Source organism: Cebidichthys violaceus, unplaced genomic scaffold (genome assembly GCF_023349555.1).
Source record: "Cebidichthys violaceus isolate CVI_PGR_0920_01 unplaced genomic scaffold, fCebVio1.0.p SCAF_5, whole genome shotgun sequence".
NCBI classification, from domain to species: Eukaryota; Metazoa; Chordata; class Actinopteri; order Perciformes; family Stichaeidae; genus Cebidichthys; species Cebidichthys violaceus.
Window position 1 is genome coordinate 2919667 of NW_027176705.1, and position 17411 is coordinate 2937077.

The window sequence follows — 17411 nt, forward strand, 5'->3', positions numbered from 1 at the left end:
CAGCATTACCATGTCCTTCCGTCTATTCTTCAGTATGGTGTATAGGTTTTAAATGTCACTTAGTGATGACAATATTACCACAAACACAATATACATTTTTTCAATTAAAATATATTTGCTATCAGGAAATTATCCTCTTTAAATGCTGCGTTCGTCACTGTATGTCTTGTTTGTAGGATGTTCATATTAAACATCATATTCAATTATTTTTCTCCATATGTCAATATATTTGGATTAGCTTGATGGTGTGGATGTATAGTTTGGTTAAGCTTTTGCAGTGTATTCGCTCATTTTATAAAACATGCAGTATAGGTGAAATGTAACTTTGTTTCATGCATGCAATATTGAAAAGGGCGCTTGTCATATTGATGCAACAAGATTGGTTTTACAGACAGCCTCTGCAACTTTTTCACTCACCCGATCAAAAAATTAAATGGGAAACAAATTGTCTTAAAGGCTGCTAATCATTCTGCAAAGGAAATTCAATTCTAGCATTGCTGGTCATTCTTAGCCATTAGTTTAAAACAGATGATCACGTAAATCATTAGTGTTTACTCTTTTTTTAAAGATTGAAAATATATATGGGCGCCTCATTCCTTTCTAGAAATCATTACCCGGCGCAGAGTACCATGTAGTCCCATTATATTAAAGAGAAGGCGGACACGTCTACGACCGATATCTCCAAAACTAGGCAACTTACACCTAAACAACCTAGATTTATAAATAGCACTACAGACAAGAGGAAAAATATGTATTTTTAGATTTTGGGGTGAACTTTCCCTTTAAAGATGAAATAAACTAAATTAAAAAAAGAAATAGAAAATGAATAAAACAGAAATGCAGAGGTCAGTATCCGAACATGTTTTACAAGCTAATAATAAAAAGTGAGAAATAAGATCATAATAAAAACTAAATATGAATTTGCAAATTGATTATACAACACAAGTTGGATATTGATATCCCCCCCTCCCCCATCTAGTACAGCATTTTCTGGGTCCCACAATATGCTGTCGCCATGGAAGCACATACAGTGGGAATGAGAGGAGCTGAGAGAGGTACTAAATGTAGCATCACATCACAAGCAGAATCTCAGTGGCAAAGCTGCACTTACTGATGCTGCTGTGGAGCGGCAGTGAGGTGGCTGCATGGAGGGGGCGATCATCCCTGTCTGTTATTAGTGACCACGCGAATGCTAGGAGAAGGGGACGGAACAGGGCGGGCTCTCTGTAGGAAGAGGAGGAGGAGGAGGATGCGTTGCCTCTACACAATTGGAGGCAGCAGGGAGTAAAGCAGCATCTGTATGAGGCGAGAGAAAGAACCTGCATGGAAATGGAGGAGCGCTAGAGCAGCACTGTCGTCAAGACTCCCACCGCCTCCACCACCGCTGCCGCTCTGGATTGTGTTTTAATGGAAGACACTCAAAGCAGGTATGTATACAGCATTTACATGCTTGCTGTGTAAAATGTAACAATTACCTCGGAGAGGGTCAAAGTAAAGGTGTGATGACTGCTGTTTGTTATTTAGTGTGGACGACATCAGGATGTTTATCTTACACAGCCAATTCACTGAAATCAGTTACTGTGATTGCATAGCTTTACCAAAACAAAGCAGTGGTGGCTGCCTTGGGATTTGAACCCTTAACCCAAGGTATGATTAAAGCCATACTCTCAATAGCTCACATGTTTGCCCATTGTACACAAAAGCTACACTTTTGTCATTCGTAACCCCTGTTTTTAATATTTATTTTCCAGCTCTGTGCTGCCCAAGGGACCAGCTGTGTTGATCCAGTGCCACCTCTGATATGATGCTGAGAGCAGGAGGGGCAGCCACCTCTCTCGCACTGCTGCTGCTGCTGCCATTGCTGTGCTGCTGCCACCTGTGCCACTCGCTGCGTAAGTTTCCCAAGGACTGGGGAATGCCTCATCAAATCACCGTGGTAGAATGTAATAGCCTCAGTGTGACAGATGGCAAAGTCGAAGATAAGTTGGACTCTAGTGGATAGAATCAGAGAGAGAAGATTGGCAGATGGTCAGTGGAGCGTGAAGACAGCCTGCCAAGTAAAACTAAAAATGTCAGTGCGACCACTTACCTCATAACATCAATTTTTACTGTTGTTCTGGTCGTTTGATTTCCATTTTTGGGTGATCAAGCATTTTAGCTGAACGAAAACTGTAATAATTGAGCTCAGTTATTGAACAAGCAGCACATTTCTAATAACTAAAAGACAGAAGCCCAACAAATAAAAATGGGAATAGAGTTGTCTCCTTATACATTTTAGATATCATCCTCTGGCTGACATTGTTGGAATTTACTAATACGATGAATTTGTATTTGCTGCATGAACCAGGAAAACAGTATAGGCTTGAGGTCATGTTGGATGGAGGGGAAATATTCCCAAGGTTACGACTTGGGAGCATTCACATGCAATGCTTATGAGGCTTGCAGGTGGTCGTCAAAAAACAGACAAATGGTCATCAGAACAGGTGCAACAAGAGAAATGAACAACAGAATACAATTTGTTCAGCTTAAGTAACGAGGTAACTGAGTGCTGTCCACTCTTCTGGACGTAGTGAGGTGAATCCAGCTCAGCTGGACAGATGACCGGGTCAGGTGATGAGCTGGGGCAGTAAACTCTGTAATGACCGCTTGTGGGCAGGTGAGGAACAGCCGGTGAGGAAGGATGAGAGAGGTTATTACAGTATGCACAACACAGAGATCAACCGTCTGTACTAGCAGGAGAAGAGGGAAGAGACAGGAACCGCTGTTGCCATGACAGCGTGTATATATTTGTGTGTGTGCATGTATCAACTGTACAGTGTACTTGTATACATGTAAATAGTATGTTTAAGCATATGTTCGTAAGTGTATAGCCTTTATGTTTATTTGCCTTCTCCAATCTATTGGTTTCTCTTTTCTGTTTTTGATGTTTTGCATATTTGGCCGGTTGTAGCAACGTGTCATCTTCGTTTGATCTCACTGTAGTCCTCGCCATCTGTATGGTAGCACACCGCACATCATATATTCAATGTTTAATTTATATTGATTTAGCAATTGACTCAGGTCTCCTTGAAAATGAATTATTAGATAATAATTTCACTCAGCATGAGATGCAAATGAGCATATCCTTTACCTCGTAGCACATACATTATATTTGTGTATTAGTTAATTTCTTAACTCTGCAGCATGCTTTTCAGTGGAGCAAGATGCTGGTGATAGTGGGGGAGAGGGTCAACAGATGATGAATTTGCCTATCACACAGTCATTGATTGAGGGTGTTGCAGCCTTGTCTTTATTGATCCACACACACTGAGAGGGTGACACCACCATACATTTGTGGTCAGCCTTGTGGTAGATTTCCAGCCATATTCTCCGTCCATAAATTGAGTTTATAACCATGATGGGGAATGATTTAAAAAGCAGGATAAATAGAAATGGTCTGTAATTCAAAATGTGATCAATATTTTCTACACTGCCGAGGAGCTCTGCTTCAGCAAAACAATGCACCAGTTTGACTATGATTAAAACAGTGTCCCTGTAATATAAAACAGGTCAGTTACCCTCATCTTATAACTGCACATAATGTCATAACTACATGTCTTGTATGCTTTTCTGAATGCACGGATGGAAAAATACAGTTTTTATAGATTTAAAGGGGGCAAAGGAAGCTCATACTGAATTAAAGCAAAATAGTAGTCATGCCAATACATACACTTAATCTCCCAAGATTCATTGGTAAGCAGTGATTTTTTAAATAAAAAAAACATGCACCTTGATTTGAGAGTGCATACACTATTTACAATCACTGATGCATATGAGTCACAGAGCAAAGAAGGCATATCTGTGTCTTACTGTAGTGAAGGACATGCTGTAGATGGGAATTATATCTCTCATTCAGGCTTTCATACATTACGTGCTATAAGGACTCTTAACACCATTGTATATTTAGTGTGCGTTTGGGTCAAAGCTTTAGTTTCTCTGCCTCTTGAAACCAAAGCCTTACCATGGAGGTCATATCCAGAAACGGTAGATGACATAAACACTGTAGTAAGGTCAGAGAGGTGAATGCATTGGAGTGCTGTATGAGAGCAATGCTCAAAACAGAGCTGGAAATGGATTCATCATCAAGCATATAGGGCGACTGTGTATATCAAAGCTGCTGTTATATTTGTTAAATTGTTTTCTATTTAACCTTTATTTATTTCATATATTTTTAGGGGTTCCAAAACTCTCCTCCTTTGCAAAAGCAGAGGACAAGCTGTTCAAATACCTCTTTGGAAACTACCAGAAATGGGTCCGTCCGGTGGAATACCTAAACCAGACGATCAGTGTGAAGTTTGGACTTGCCATCTCCCAGTTAGTTGATGTGGTGAGGAAAAAAAAGCGCTGATAATTGATATTGTTATTAATGTACGTGTGTCACTGAGGCGTTAACCCCAGCCCATGAATGGTCAGTGAACAGTACGGTTGAGAGACAGAATCAACTTGTTGTTTCAACTTGGCTACTTTTTAAATATAAATTTTAACATTTGTTTTTTCACTGCTCTAGGATGAGAAAAATCAGCGAATGACAACCAATGTGTGGATGAAACAGGCAAGTAGAGCTACATATCTAACCTAAACATTACAATTAGCCATCATCAGTAAACAGGTAAAGTTGTCAGGTTATGACTTTTAGTGTTTACTTTATTCTAAAACATACTCTGGCATTACATGGCATTTCGAGGCAACCAGTCACCCTTTTTTAATCTGGTCTGGTGGCATTTCACTGACAGTCCTCATTTATATGAGTCCTTTCGGCCCTGTGCCCACGCACCTGCCTCCACACGCTGTCCCTCTCTGCTCCTGCTCCTGTCAGCCTTATTCATGGTCTCGGATGTCCTGTCTTTCATGTATCTTTTGAGTTATCCGCACAGACCAGACTTTTCCATTTGGGTCAGTTGCTCCCTTTCACGTTGATGGATTGCATCATGCAAAAAGGGTGACGGAAGGGCAATGGCCCCAGTACTGATGTCTAGCTATCAGACGTTTCATTTGCAAAGTATGTCAGATTTAGTCATTGTATCTCCTTTGTTTGGCTTTAATCATGCAGTGCTTTACCCTCCAGATTATGCTTTCACAAGGTATTTACCATGTAGCATATCTAAGCCAAATCAAATAGATTTGCTAGTTAGAACCCTAACAGCAAATTGTGCTATCTTTACTTACCATGTACCCTTCCCTGTGGCCTGAAGCTGGGCAAAATGTTGTATGCAAGCATAACATTACAGCACACTAAGTATACTACCTTCAAGGAAAAGTTTTACGTTTTGAAAAAAACATGCTTATTGGCTTTTTTGCAAAAAAGACTGTACAGTAAATATGAAGCTGGAATAGGAAATAGGAAAACAAAGGGAAACTGCTAGCCTTGCTCTATCCAAAAGTAGCAAAATTCACACCAGTTAGATGTATTTGAGGGTGTGGCTGCTTTGAGTGACAGCTGGGTGCTGTCCCAAATCGCTAGATGCTAGCTGTCTCCTCTTCCATATCACCCAGGCAAGCCTCAGCTCCGCCGATGATCCAACTCTTTACCCATTTTTGGAGTAGCTGGAAATTATGCTGTGTTGTCTCTGCCAAGGTGGCGACCCACTTTGAGCTTCACAAAGGCTCTTCAGGAACCTGTTGGTGACGTCACAGAGATTACGGCCATATTTTATACAGTCTATGGCTAAAGCTCAATAATTAAGACATTGTAAACCGGCACCTAATTGTGATTTTTCATTTTTACACTTGGGTTTTTGTATGGAATACATGACATACAAAGTGTTGATTAGAGTTGCTGGTGGGCAGGTTTTGCTACCAAGGAGCCAGGCTTGCTGTTTCCCCCCCCACTAAACTAAGATAGTCGGCTGTTGGCTGTTGCTTCTTAGAGACAGATGATTTTTATCAAAAATTGTCATTTTGACCGTGGCAATACAACGGATAAATGTATTTCCCAAAATGTCAAACCTTTCCTTTAAAGCCCCTTTGATGAGTTTTTACCACATTTTTCCTTCTCAAGTAGGAGTGGATTGACCGCAAACTCAGATGGAACCCTGATGACTATCTGGGCATCACAACTATCCGAGTCCCTTCTGACAGGATCTGGCTCCCTGACGTTGTACTGTATGACAAGTGTGTGACATTATATATATGGAAGCAATGACGATTATATTTTCCAAAATGTACATGATAGTCATGCCCATAACAACACATAGCCAACACTCTATCATTAAAAGTCTTGGTAGTATTTTAAAGGACCAGAAAAAAATCTAAAACTTAATATTTGAATTTAGATTTTAGAAAATCCTTAAAAGAAACTTGCAGCTATGCATGAAGTAGACGTTCTAACAATAAACTAATCTAGCTATCGGTGAATCTTTTAGTTGAATAAATAATATTTCTTTCAACAGTTCAGATGGGCGTTTTGAGGGTACTGTCACTAAGGCAGTTGTTAAGTACGACGGAACCATATCATGGACACCACCAGCCAATTACAAGTCAGCCTGCATCATTGATGTCACCTTCTTCCCTTTTGACCTCCAAAACTGTTCAATGAAGTTTGGCTCCTGGACATATGATGGCTCCCAGGTGAGTCTCCACTCCATAGTACGTTAGTCATGACCAGTGGTTGACACAAGATTTAACTATGTGTTTAACAGGTGGACATAACTCTGGAGGACTTCCATGTGGACAAGCAGGACTATTTTGACAACGGTGAATGGGAGATAGTGAAGGCCACAGGCAGCCGTGGTCTGAGGACAGACAGCAGCTCTACCTTTCCCACCATCACCTACTTCTTCATCATCCGCAGGTTGCCTCTTTTCTACACCCTCTTCCTCATCATCCCCTGCATTGGCCTGTCATTCCTCACCATCCTCGTTTTCTATCTGCCTTCCAATGGTGGCGAAAAGATTTCTCTCTGCACCTCAGTCCTGGTGTCCCTCACAGTTTTCCTCCTGGTCATTGAGGAGATCATTCCTTCCTCTTCGAAGGCTATCCCTCTCATTGGGGAGTACCTGGTCTTCACTATGATCTTCGTCACGCTTTCCATCATCATCACTGTCTTTGCCATCAACATCCACCATCGCTCCTCTTCTACACATCACAACATGGCACCCTGGGTGAGGAGGATCTTCCTGCATCGACTGCCTAAGCTGCTGTGCATGCGCAGCCATGCCGACCGTTACGCCACAGCTGGAGTAGCCAGAACAAGAGGAGCAGCAGGACAGGGCAAGATGAAGGACTCAACACCTGAACTGACATCTCTGCTCTACACCAGACATAACCTACAATCAGCTTTGGATTCTATTCGCTACATAACCATGCATGTGGTGAAGGAAAACAAGGTCAGAGAGGTGAGTATGTAGGATTTTGTGCATCTGTAATTCCATAGGTAATTATAGCAATGGCCAATAGTGGTACTAATAATCATTTTTGGCCCCACGCTTTCACTGATACAGAATTAAACAAATCATGACAAAGGCTTTAATAAACCTCGCAAGATTGAATACTGTATGTTGCTCACTCATCACTTAGATTATTGAAATCTGGCTTTTAATTATTGAGTATATGTCTAGAGACTGACATCTGTGTATTTGTTGTTCCAGGTGGTTCAAGACTGGAAATATGTAGCCCAAGTCCTGGATCGAATGTTTCTTTGGGCCTTCCTCCTGGTGTCGATCCTGGGCTCTGCTCTCCTATTCATCCCCGTTATTTACAAATGGGCCAGCATCATCGTCCCTAATCATGCTGGAAGTACCCTCTAAGAACCACAGTTAAACTAAATGGAGGCAAAGCACATTAACAGCTCGTTATGGGTCTTATTTGAGATTTGAAAGACTGAGATACTGTGATTACCACTCCGATAGAGTCCTGCTCTGCTTATCCACAGTCATACTGCAAGCCACAGCCGTGCCAGAGATCAAGCTGCAGATTTGGGGCCTCGTTTACTGAGTGTATCTTACAGAGACATGTTTTTTGTTTGTTTGTTTTAGATAGATTTTGAATTCTGTATTTCTGAGTTTAATGATGAATGAAAAGATCAATTGAAATATTATAATACGAAAAATCTTCCATGTCCCATTTGTTTTGTCCACATCTCACATACAGTATCAGTACATTTCAATGCATTCATTTCACCTACTACACTTGCTGGTGTCATAGGAAAAGGAAAATGTATCTTTGGGTCTGATAGAGATTCGTAGATACAAAATGGCAAGATGACATGTCCTCACAGGATCCTTTTGGATAAATGTCCCATGTATCGATTCAGTTCAATTCAATTTAATTCATTTCAATACACCTTTATCTCAGTCAGGGAATTATATGGCAGCTCGCTAACAAGATTGACAGATACACTCACACACACACACACAATAGATTTTCTCATTTCTCATTTAAAATACCTCTATGTTTGCATACCATTTGGAACGAAGACCACTTTATCTCATTGGCATAATTCAAGTAACAATGATGTTTAACTTTGCTTTTCTGTAATTCTAGTTTCACATTGTCAATTTTATGTGATCAAGAACAAGATAATAGAGCCACATATTCCTTCTTATGAAAAATACCTATATGCCTCAATTTATTTTCCTACATTCAGAAGACCACAGTTACATGAACAGGATCTATAGATCATAATTCAGAGTAGTCATGCAGGTAAGACATTCCTCTTTAGGGACACTTATGGTTTAATAGTTTCTCTGTTCATTCTGCCTGACTATGCGTGGGAAGGAGAGGTGGTCTTTCTTGCCCAGACTTGAGTTTCTCTGGCAGCCCTTCCTTTCAGCCTGAGGACAAATCCCACATTCTTTATGAAGACTGCAATACGCTCCATAGCAACAGATCAGTGTAGAGGCACTGTGGGTCCTGAATGTTTCTAGCCTACGGTACCTTAGCACAAAACCTAGCTCCATCAAAAGTAGAAAAATGGTTCTTATAACAACTCCACATCTGTGTTGGTATTTGATTGATGGTTCATGCAGATACCTCACATGATGTACTATGGAGATTTGTAATTAAGGGCATAAGGTTCACTACACCGCTCCCTCCAAGCACCAGGAAGTCTGTTCCCCAGCAGCTGCGGGGCTTAGCCATTGGTTGAGCCTGCACTGCCTCTGTGTGGCTGTGTTTTCACATTACAGCTGAAAAAACAAACAATAAAGGCACCACCAGCAGGAACATTTTGGTGATTGTAGTTATACAATCTGACATTCTACTTCTAGCCTCTGCTTCACTTAATATAGAGTTTAAATAAAAGTTGAAAACAAAAACAAGCACAGATAAAGAACGTGAGGTGTTTTATTTATTTTTTAAACCAAACATAGATGGATGAAATTAAAAAAGGGGGAGGATACCCTCCAGAATACTCTGAATAAAACCAGCTCATATGACTTATATTATATTAAAAGGCAGCCCTGGACAGCTACTGTAGGCATTGCTTTTAGTCAGTATCATTGGCTACTGAGAAGTTTTGATACAAGGCACACTTTTACAATTATTTGGACTATCTTGGCTCTCTCCATAAGGATTAAAGGCTTTATGTCTTGGTTTTGTATGCGCATACCCTTGAAAATCCTCCTCTAAGAAGAGCATGTTATTGACTATAAATATGAAACACTGAGGGGCAAAATGCTACTCAGAATAAGAAAAATTCAGAACAGAATTCACACAGGGAGTAAAAAAAGAGGTTGGCTGACAATGGTGCCTCTCACAATTTAGCTTCTGGAAAATCACCACCCACCACTGACGTGATGGTCAAATCACAAATAGTCCAGTAGTTTCAGATAGAAAACTTTATTGCCGAGTTTGGCTTGACAGAGTGTACAGAAATACCTTTGTAGTTTGTATTTGTAAGTAGGTGTGTGCGTGGATTCTGAAATAGGAAGAATAAACAAAAGACAAACCATTAAGCCTAATCATTGTAAAGAACGAGATGGCATGCACCGCTAAGCTTAGCACAGCCACAAGGTGGAACTATTAGGCCACAATGGTGACAGCTACCTACACTACATCATCCCATTGCAGGGAATAGCTAACAGTTAACAGCAATTAACTATCAAGACATTTAGTTGTATAACCGACAGGTAGGACAGCAAGACTACAGACTGAATATAACAAATACTAACCTGTGGACATCTGACAAAGCTTACAGACTTACTATGAATTCAAGAATACAATGAGACCAAACAGTGGCCCATTGAATTAAGCACAGGCTCTACACAGGTGGAAGCTAACACAGACTCAGTTAAGTGAGCCTAATTAGCATGTAGAGCAGTAACAGAAATGAAACTGAACAAGAATCACCAAAACAGGGATGAATACTGCACATACACCATAGCAATATGTAACTTAATGTATTTACAGTTCAATGGACGCACGCAACAGTCAAAAAAAGGAAGTAACACCCGTTTTGGGCTTAATTGGCCTAACTACTGGAACTCAGAAAAAACTCTCTTGTGGCCTTCCTGAACCTCAGTAGACGGAACATACCACTCTAAGGGGGAGGCAGAGCATACCACTCTAAGAGGGGAATAGTCCAAATGATGTGGCCCTTGTAACAGGGAGGTACAAATAAGTAGCTGTAACCCATTTTTGCCCATAACTTCAACACAGAGGCCACATTGTTGTCCATTTGTGAAGAAAAGCTTATCCATAATCCAAGTTCCCCTGGAATGTATAGTTAAGTATTCAGTGGGTTTCTTTGGTGTTTCACACTAACATCTAAGCACATGCATGCTCGGAGCTACTTCACGTTAAACAGGTATGTTACAGATACATTTTGCATGTCATTTTTATGGTGTTTTTAGACAGATTTCTTTACCAGAGTGATTATTAATGATGTTTTATCTATGCTTTCCCTTCAGGTCAAAGATGCCCCCCAACAGATATGCAACTTCTCTTCTCCTATTATCTATCGTGTTTTTGTCATGGAGAATTTGTCATGGAGGAAAGATTTTGATTGTTCCTTTAGAGGGAAGCCACTGGGTGAACATGGACATCATGATCAAAGCTCTCCACTCTCGAGGACACTCTATTGATGTGGTACGAACCAGTAAAAGCTGGTACATCCAGGATGGCTCTCCGTGCTACAAGACAATCACAGTTCCTGTCACTGAAGCCTTTAATCATGACTTTCTTAACCCGATCCTGAAGAAGATCATTGACATAGAAAGGGGGGAGAGCTCAGTTTTGAGCTTTGCAAGTTTGCAGGCTGAGATGTTTTCTGCAATGTTTAACATGCATAGAATAATGTGCAAAATGGCTACTACCATGTTTGAAGATGAAGACTTAATGAATACTTTAAAGGACAGAAAGTATGACCTGGTCCTAACAGATCCGGCATGGGGTGCAGGCATAATGTTGGCTCATGCTCTTAAGCTGCCTCTGGTCTATAATGTGCGGTGGATAACTAGCGGAGAGGGACATATGGCCATTGCGCCATCTCCTTTATCTTATATACCATTGACCGGCTCAGGACTGTCAGACAAAATGACTTTCATTCAAAGAGTCAAAAATCACCTTTTCTCTCTCATTTGGCAAACTCAGGACGGATTTTTTATATATCCACAGTATCAAGCTGTTTGCGACCAGTTCTTTGGCCCAGAGGTCAGATATATTGACTTATTGCAGGGAGCAGACCTGTGGTTGATGAGAGTGGACTTTGTGTTTGAGTTCCCTCGTCCCACCATGCCTAATGTTGTCTATATGGGAGGATTCCAGTGTAAACCAGCACAACCTCTTCCTGAACACTTGGAGGAGTTTGTGCAGAGTTCTGGAGAGCACGGAGTCATCATCATGTCTCTGGGGACTTTTGTGAGTGAGCTTCCTGCTGATATAACAAATGAGATGGCTGCAGCTTTTGCTAAATTACCGCAGAAAGTCATCTGGAGGCATAAAGGTGACAGACCAGCCACTCTGGGCAACAACACTTTACTAGTAGACTGGATGCCACAGAATGACCTTTTAGGACATCCCAAGATGAAACTGTTTGTGGCTCATGGAGGAACAAATGGAGTTCAAGAAGCTATTTATCACGGAGTCCCAGTAGTGGGTCTGCCTGTTTTTTTCGACCAATACGACAACCTGCTGCGTCTGCAAGAGAGAGGCGGAGCTAAGATTCTTACATTAGCCACAGTGGACAAAGACAACAACTTCCTGAATGCCATACAGGAAGTCTTGAACGAGCCCTCCTACAGGATGAACATGCAGAGGCTCTCCGGGCTGCACAGAGATCAGCCCATGAAGCCGCTGGATACCGCTCTCTTCTGGATAGAGTTTGTCATGAGACACAAAGGTGCAGCTCACCTGAGAACAGAGTCCTACAGAATGCCCTGGTACTCCTACCACTCTGTTGATGTGATGCTGTTGTTACTAACAATTGCACTATTTGTTTTGTTGTTTGTTGCTGGGTTAGTATGGTCATGCTTTAGATTGTGTTGTAAAAGAAAAGTAAAATCTGACTAAACAGGAAATAAGGAATGATCATCTTCACATTAGTTAATATTTTGCTATGTGACAGCTAATCCAGCTGTGATCAGTTGAATATTGAAAGGAATAGATGTTTTCCCTGAAATGTTACTCAATGTTTCTAGAAGAAATGTGTACAGTAAAGAAATGAAATGTAATGACAATGATGTGTTTCTGTCCTTTCTGTCTACTGTTGCAGCGATTGCTTTTCTCCCTCTTGTGTTTTTCAGATTTGTGTGTCTTGAGAAATGCTTGAAAAGAAAAAACAATAAAAAGACCCTGAACTGAGTCCTACTCTTTTTCACAAAAAAATGTAAACATGTCATATTTAGGACTTTTTGATTAACTGAAAATACATTTTTAAAATTTTTCACAAAACAAAAATACAACCTGGTATCCTTTGTCTACTATGTATAGCCCTCCTCGAGATGCAGCAGGGGCATTATGGTTGTGTCGCATATGTAAGCCTTCACTGAATAAAATGTATTTGTTTTCTGCTTTTCCATGCAGGATACAGTTTGGCTGTGTGTAACAATGAGAATAGACCAACACCTTCCAAGGGGGGCAGGGTGAAAAAAAATGTGACACTGTTCAGATTTAGGTTTTCAGGCAGAGGAAATACATAGAAACGCTGATTAGAAGATAACTGAGACACATTCTATCAGACTAGATGTTTGCTTTCAATGTAGGCTGCTAAAACTGCAGTCACTGATTATTAGTAACACTTTTATAAAATGTTTAAGCTTAATGGCAGGTATTACGTGGAATAGTTTTCCCTTTCAAAAGAAATGCTCTGGTATATAAGGCAACCTCACATGTTTAGAAGGAAAAATTCCAGTGAAAGACCTGGCTCACAATTAAATCCTCTATATGTACAGGAGTTATTTATGTATATATTTACAGCAATGCACACTGCTGCTCCCTATTTTTTGATGATAAAGTCGTAACTCCATTCTTTCCATCAGGTGTTCTGTTGTATTTCCCACAGGAGTTGCAGCAGTAATGCGAGAGGGGAAGAAATCAGCAGTGACAAAGATATGGGATGCTCATCTTGATTGGTAGCTCATCAGCTGAAAAACACAGTTAGTCATACAGCCACTGCTGCTGATAGAGTGGCTTTCTTATCAGATAAGGCCCTTGAACTCCACGGTTGAACTTTCATGAGAGGACAATAATGGAGGCAGGCAGCTTAAAGATTACTGGTTAAACATTGTTGAATTATTGCAACATTTCACTTGGTATATATATATATATATATATATATATATATATTTTATATATATATAATAATATATATATATATATATATATATATATATATTGTTTTATATATATATATATATATATATCAGTCAAATTAGGATATATATGTTTTGTTAATTTTATTGAATATACTTTACATCATTGAACAATGGATACAACAAAAAAACAAGACAAAAGATTTGTCAAATTCAAATCAATCAACACAATTCACAACACTTGTAGTTTTATACAACATATCTGTAACATATTCTATGAAGCTCTGATTGTAGAAAATGGCAGGAACATACACTCTTTTCATTAAAGAGGTAAAAGGGAATCTAAACCGTCTGCACACAAAGAAAGGTTAAGGTCCATGTTAATGAATGAGGACATTTTCTTTCCTCTGCCTGCTATACTGCTATTCAGGTGTACTGTACACATTTCCTTACTCTCACAAAATGTGACACAGGGTGAACAAAACAAGAAGTTGAATAAATAACCTCAGGTCAGTACTGGATCTGTTTTGTTTACTCTTCTGAAGGACACTGCATACAAAAGTCCTGGATTTCGTCTTGCAGGTGGATCATCTGTGGTTGAGAAGTTCACGATTAAATAACGAACTGTGGAGTCAAATGTTTTTATAGGCGATCATGCATTTATTGTTGGTTCAACTTTATTTCTGTTTTACCACTTGTGATGGCAGAATTAGCTCTCATGAGTCAGAGAGCTGTTGCAAAATGCTATTCACATCTGTGCTGCTGCTGCAAATAAAGCTGTGGTTTAAGATGCTGAGAGAAAAACTTTCTCATCTGAAATGACTAGCAGCATCATCATAAGTAATGCCTTCTAAGCTGATAACTTAATGACAAGTTTTGTTATTTTCATTCTTCTCATTTTCTGTCCACGTTACCTTATTTTTGAGCATCGTGAGTAAAAAACATCTTAACAACAAAAACAAATGGTACAGTAACTCTATTCTAACATTGCCAGCTGTGCTGAGAATATTACACTATAATGCTACATTTTACATTACCTTTAGCACTCAAAATGTGTCAGTTGGCCCACATCTGATCAATGCCACTCTATCCATCATCACTCTCATCTGCATGTTAGAATTCAAAGTCATCTCCATGACTGTCAACAAGTTAAGTTAAAAAACGATTTCTGTAATAGCACAAAGTAGCTTAAATGACTTACCTGCAACACTGTACACTCCCTCACAATCATCATCGCTAGTGAAGTCCTCAGCAGCCACAACATTCTGATACCTGACAAAATGGTAGAAGAAGTCAGATTCATCTAGCAAATTGTCATTTATCATGTGGTTTAAAATATTACACCTTTAGAACATCACATTATTATGTTACTTACCAAATTGATGTTACTTACGCTCGCCATGTGGGGTAGAAGTGACACTGAAATAATTATTTGTATTAAAATGAATTTATGTTTCTTACTCTTCTTCCTCTTCCATGCTGAAAGAGTCTCCTGAGTTGAAAAAGATTTTAAAATGTGTAAAAGAGAGACCAATAAATGGGTTAATTGTTTTCTATTATAAATCTATGTCTGTGTATGTGTCATTCTAATCAACAAATATATATATAGTAGTTTAGCACTGTAAATTGCTTTCACAATAACCCTGAGACACGTCATAATGAAAATAATTTGAAAGACACAAAATTAGCAACATTTGAGCAGATCTTCAGGAATTAGGATGACCACTTGGATGTAAAAGCCATGATCATTCATGCATTTTAGGTTTTGCAAAAACAATAGAACAGACACAGATTTTAATGTTTTATACATTCAGGCAGAGGAATTATTGTATTTACTCAGACCAGAATGTAGCTAGATTATGTTCATGTAAGTCATCATAGATAATTTCATTACAAACTCCCCAGAGTATGCCTTTACTGTAATTCCATTTTCAACATACCGTCTTGTGCTTCCACATCCTCTCCCTCTGTCTGTTCCTCCACCATGTCTGCATTTGCCGGCTGACTCGCCGCACTAAGAACACACAATTCAAGCCCTTTAATCAACTCAGCATTGGCAGATTAGTGGCAGATTCACTTGTGTACCCGATATATTTTAGTTCACGGTAAACATCCTGCATACAAAAAATGTCTATGAGCACATATCGCTGAAAACAGCAGTACAAAATAGAAACCAAATGACTATCTGCTTATCTGCTCATAAGCTTTTGGAATGCTCTTAAATTCATCAGACAGCATCAATGGGACTGGGTCAAAAGTTAAACTCACTTGGACGGAGCTGAGTAGCCTGCTGAAATAGGAAAAAAAAAACATTTAAAGTGTTAAAATGTTGACGTTCACAATATGGTTGGTGAGACAAGGCAGTGTCATACAGAATATAAGTTAGATCTGTTTACTAATAACAGATCTTTTTTTATGTCATTCGATGACAGTACTACTTACTACAAAATATGAACTCTAAAACTTGCCTTTACATTTCCCTTCGATCATCTGACTTTGTTTGTTGATCCACCACAGACACAGACCCACTAATGACATCAGGGTTATTGCTCCACAGGAGACAATCACTGGGAGGACCAAACTTACTGGAGAGCAAGAGCACACTACGTTTTAGAAGACTTTCAGCATTGAAGCACTATATACAGAAAACTACAAAAAATTACTATATTTCTATATTTTTTGCTGTATTTTTTAACCATGAGCAGCTGACCCACTAACCTTTGACCTCCAGCAACACTGCGTTATTTCCATGGAGAGTTTTTTCTTGCTCTTGAATGCATTTAGATGGCAGCACCACACAGCTGTAATGGCCCGAATCCCTAATGACGACACCTTCGATGGTGAAGGTTGCCTCCATCCGGGTGACATTAAACGCTTGCACTTGGAGGATGGTCTCATTCCTCCTCAGGTAAGAGTGGATGAGTTGACATTTACCGAGTGTTTGCAGGGTGTCAGAAACAGCGCATCTGAATGCTATATCATCTCCCTCACTGACAGTTAAAGGCCCAGCTATTGAAATATCTGCAGGGAGATAATTGGCTGTGCGGCAAGAAGGACAAAATGAGTGGAGAGAAATAACGTTGACATGCTTTCACGTAGGGATGTAAATACTTACATATAACCAGAATCTGAATCATGTTGTGTCCTCTCTTGGCTATGTTGGGAAGCGAAACATTCCTTATGGAGTAAACACAGCTGTAGTTTCCACTGTGATGAAGGCCAACTCTGTGTATGGTGAAGGTGGTATCATTTTGATCTGGCTTCTGCATCTTTTTTTTGATCCAAAGTTCACCTTTACATAAATAAACATAAACCATGATCTTTTTCTTGAACCCAAATGTGCTGCAGGTTACATAAAGGTCATTGTTCTCGCTGATAGTTTTCTGTTGAGCCAGGATCCTCGCAGGAAATATATCTGTTGCATTGGGTTGTTGAAACAAAGACAAACGTTTAATTTGGAAATGATACAATGTCTTACAATCACATTGAGAAAACAGCAGACAGATGTGTTCTCTTAAATGAAAGCTCACCGTTAGTTTGGCTTGTGACCTGATTTGCCAGAGCACCTTGAAGACAAATAAGACAAATTAATCCTTTCTCTTTATACAAACAATTCAATAGTTAAACAAACATATCACTTGTCGATGTACTTACACAGAAGGATGGCGATTATGATCATGATTA

At 39.6% G+C, this 17411-nt stretch overlaps 2 protein-coding genes across 2 annotated transcripts; both read left to right on the forward strand.

Annotated features, from left to right (window-relative positions):
* Positions 1-1288: 1288 nt before the first annotated feature.
* Positions 1289-8088, forward strand: chrna5 (cholinergic receptor, nicotinic, alpha 5). Its single transcript, XM_068731024.1, has 8 exons — positions 1289-1427; positions 1752-1892; positions 4215-4366; positions 4547-4591; positions 6041-6150; positions 6429-6606; positions 6678-7373; positions 7626-8088. The coding sequence occupies exons 2-8, from the start codon at positions 1802-1804 to the stop codon at positions 7782-7784; spliced, it is 1431 nt and encodes a 476-aa protein (XP_068587125.1). The 5' UTR covers positions 1289-1427; positions 1752-1801; the 3' UTR covers positions 7785-8088.
* Positions 8089-10686: 2598 nt separating this feature from the next.
* ugt5c1 (UDP glucuronosyltransferase 5 family, polypeptide C1) lies at positions 10687-12777 on the forward strand. The gene is made up of 2 exons (XM_068731023.1): positions 10687-10783; positions 10887-12777. Exons 1-2 carry the CDS (start codon positions 10752-10754, stop codon positions 12484-12486), a joined length of 1632 nt encoding a protein of 543 aa, XP_068587124.1. The 5' UTR covers positions 10687-10751; the 3' UTR covers positions 12487-12777.
* The last annotated feature ends 4634 nt before the right edge of the window (positions 12778-17411 follow it).

What these genes read in the sequence shown, in the direction of transcription:
- chrna5 (XM_068731024.1), top strand. Translation starts at nt 1,802, where the DNA reads ATGATGCTGAGAGCAGGAGGGGCAGCCACCTCTCTCGCACTGCTGCTG. An exon ending in GACGTTGTACTGTATGACAA is followed by an intron (nt 6,151 to 6,428) that starts GTGTGTGACATT and finishes TTCTTTCAACAG; the next exon opens with TTCAGATGGGCGTTTTGAGG. An exon ending in GGACATATGATGGCTCCCAG is followed by an intron (nt 6,607 to 6,677) that starts GTGAGTCTCCAC and finishes TGTGTTTAACAG; the next exon opens with GTGGACATAACTCTGGAGGA.
- ugt5c1 (XM_068731023.1), top strand. Translation starts at nt 10,752, where the DNA reads ATGCATGCTCGGAGCTACTTCACGTTAAACAG. An exon ending in AGCTACTTCACGTTAAACAG is followed by an intron (nt 10,784 to 10,886) that starts GTATGTTACAGA and finishes CTTTCCCTTCAG; the next exon opens with GTCAAAGATGCCCCCCAACA.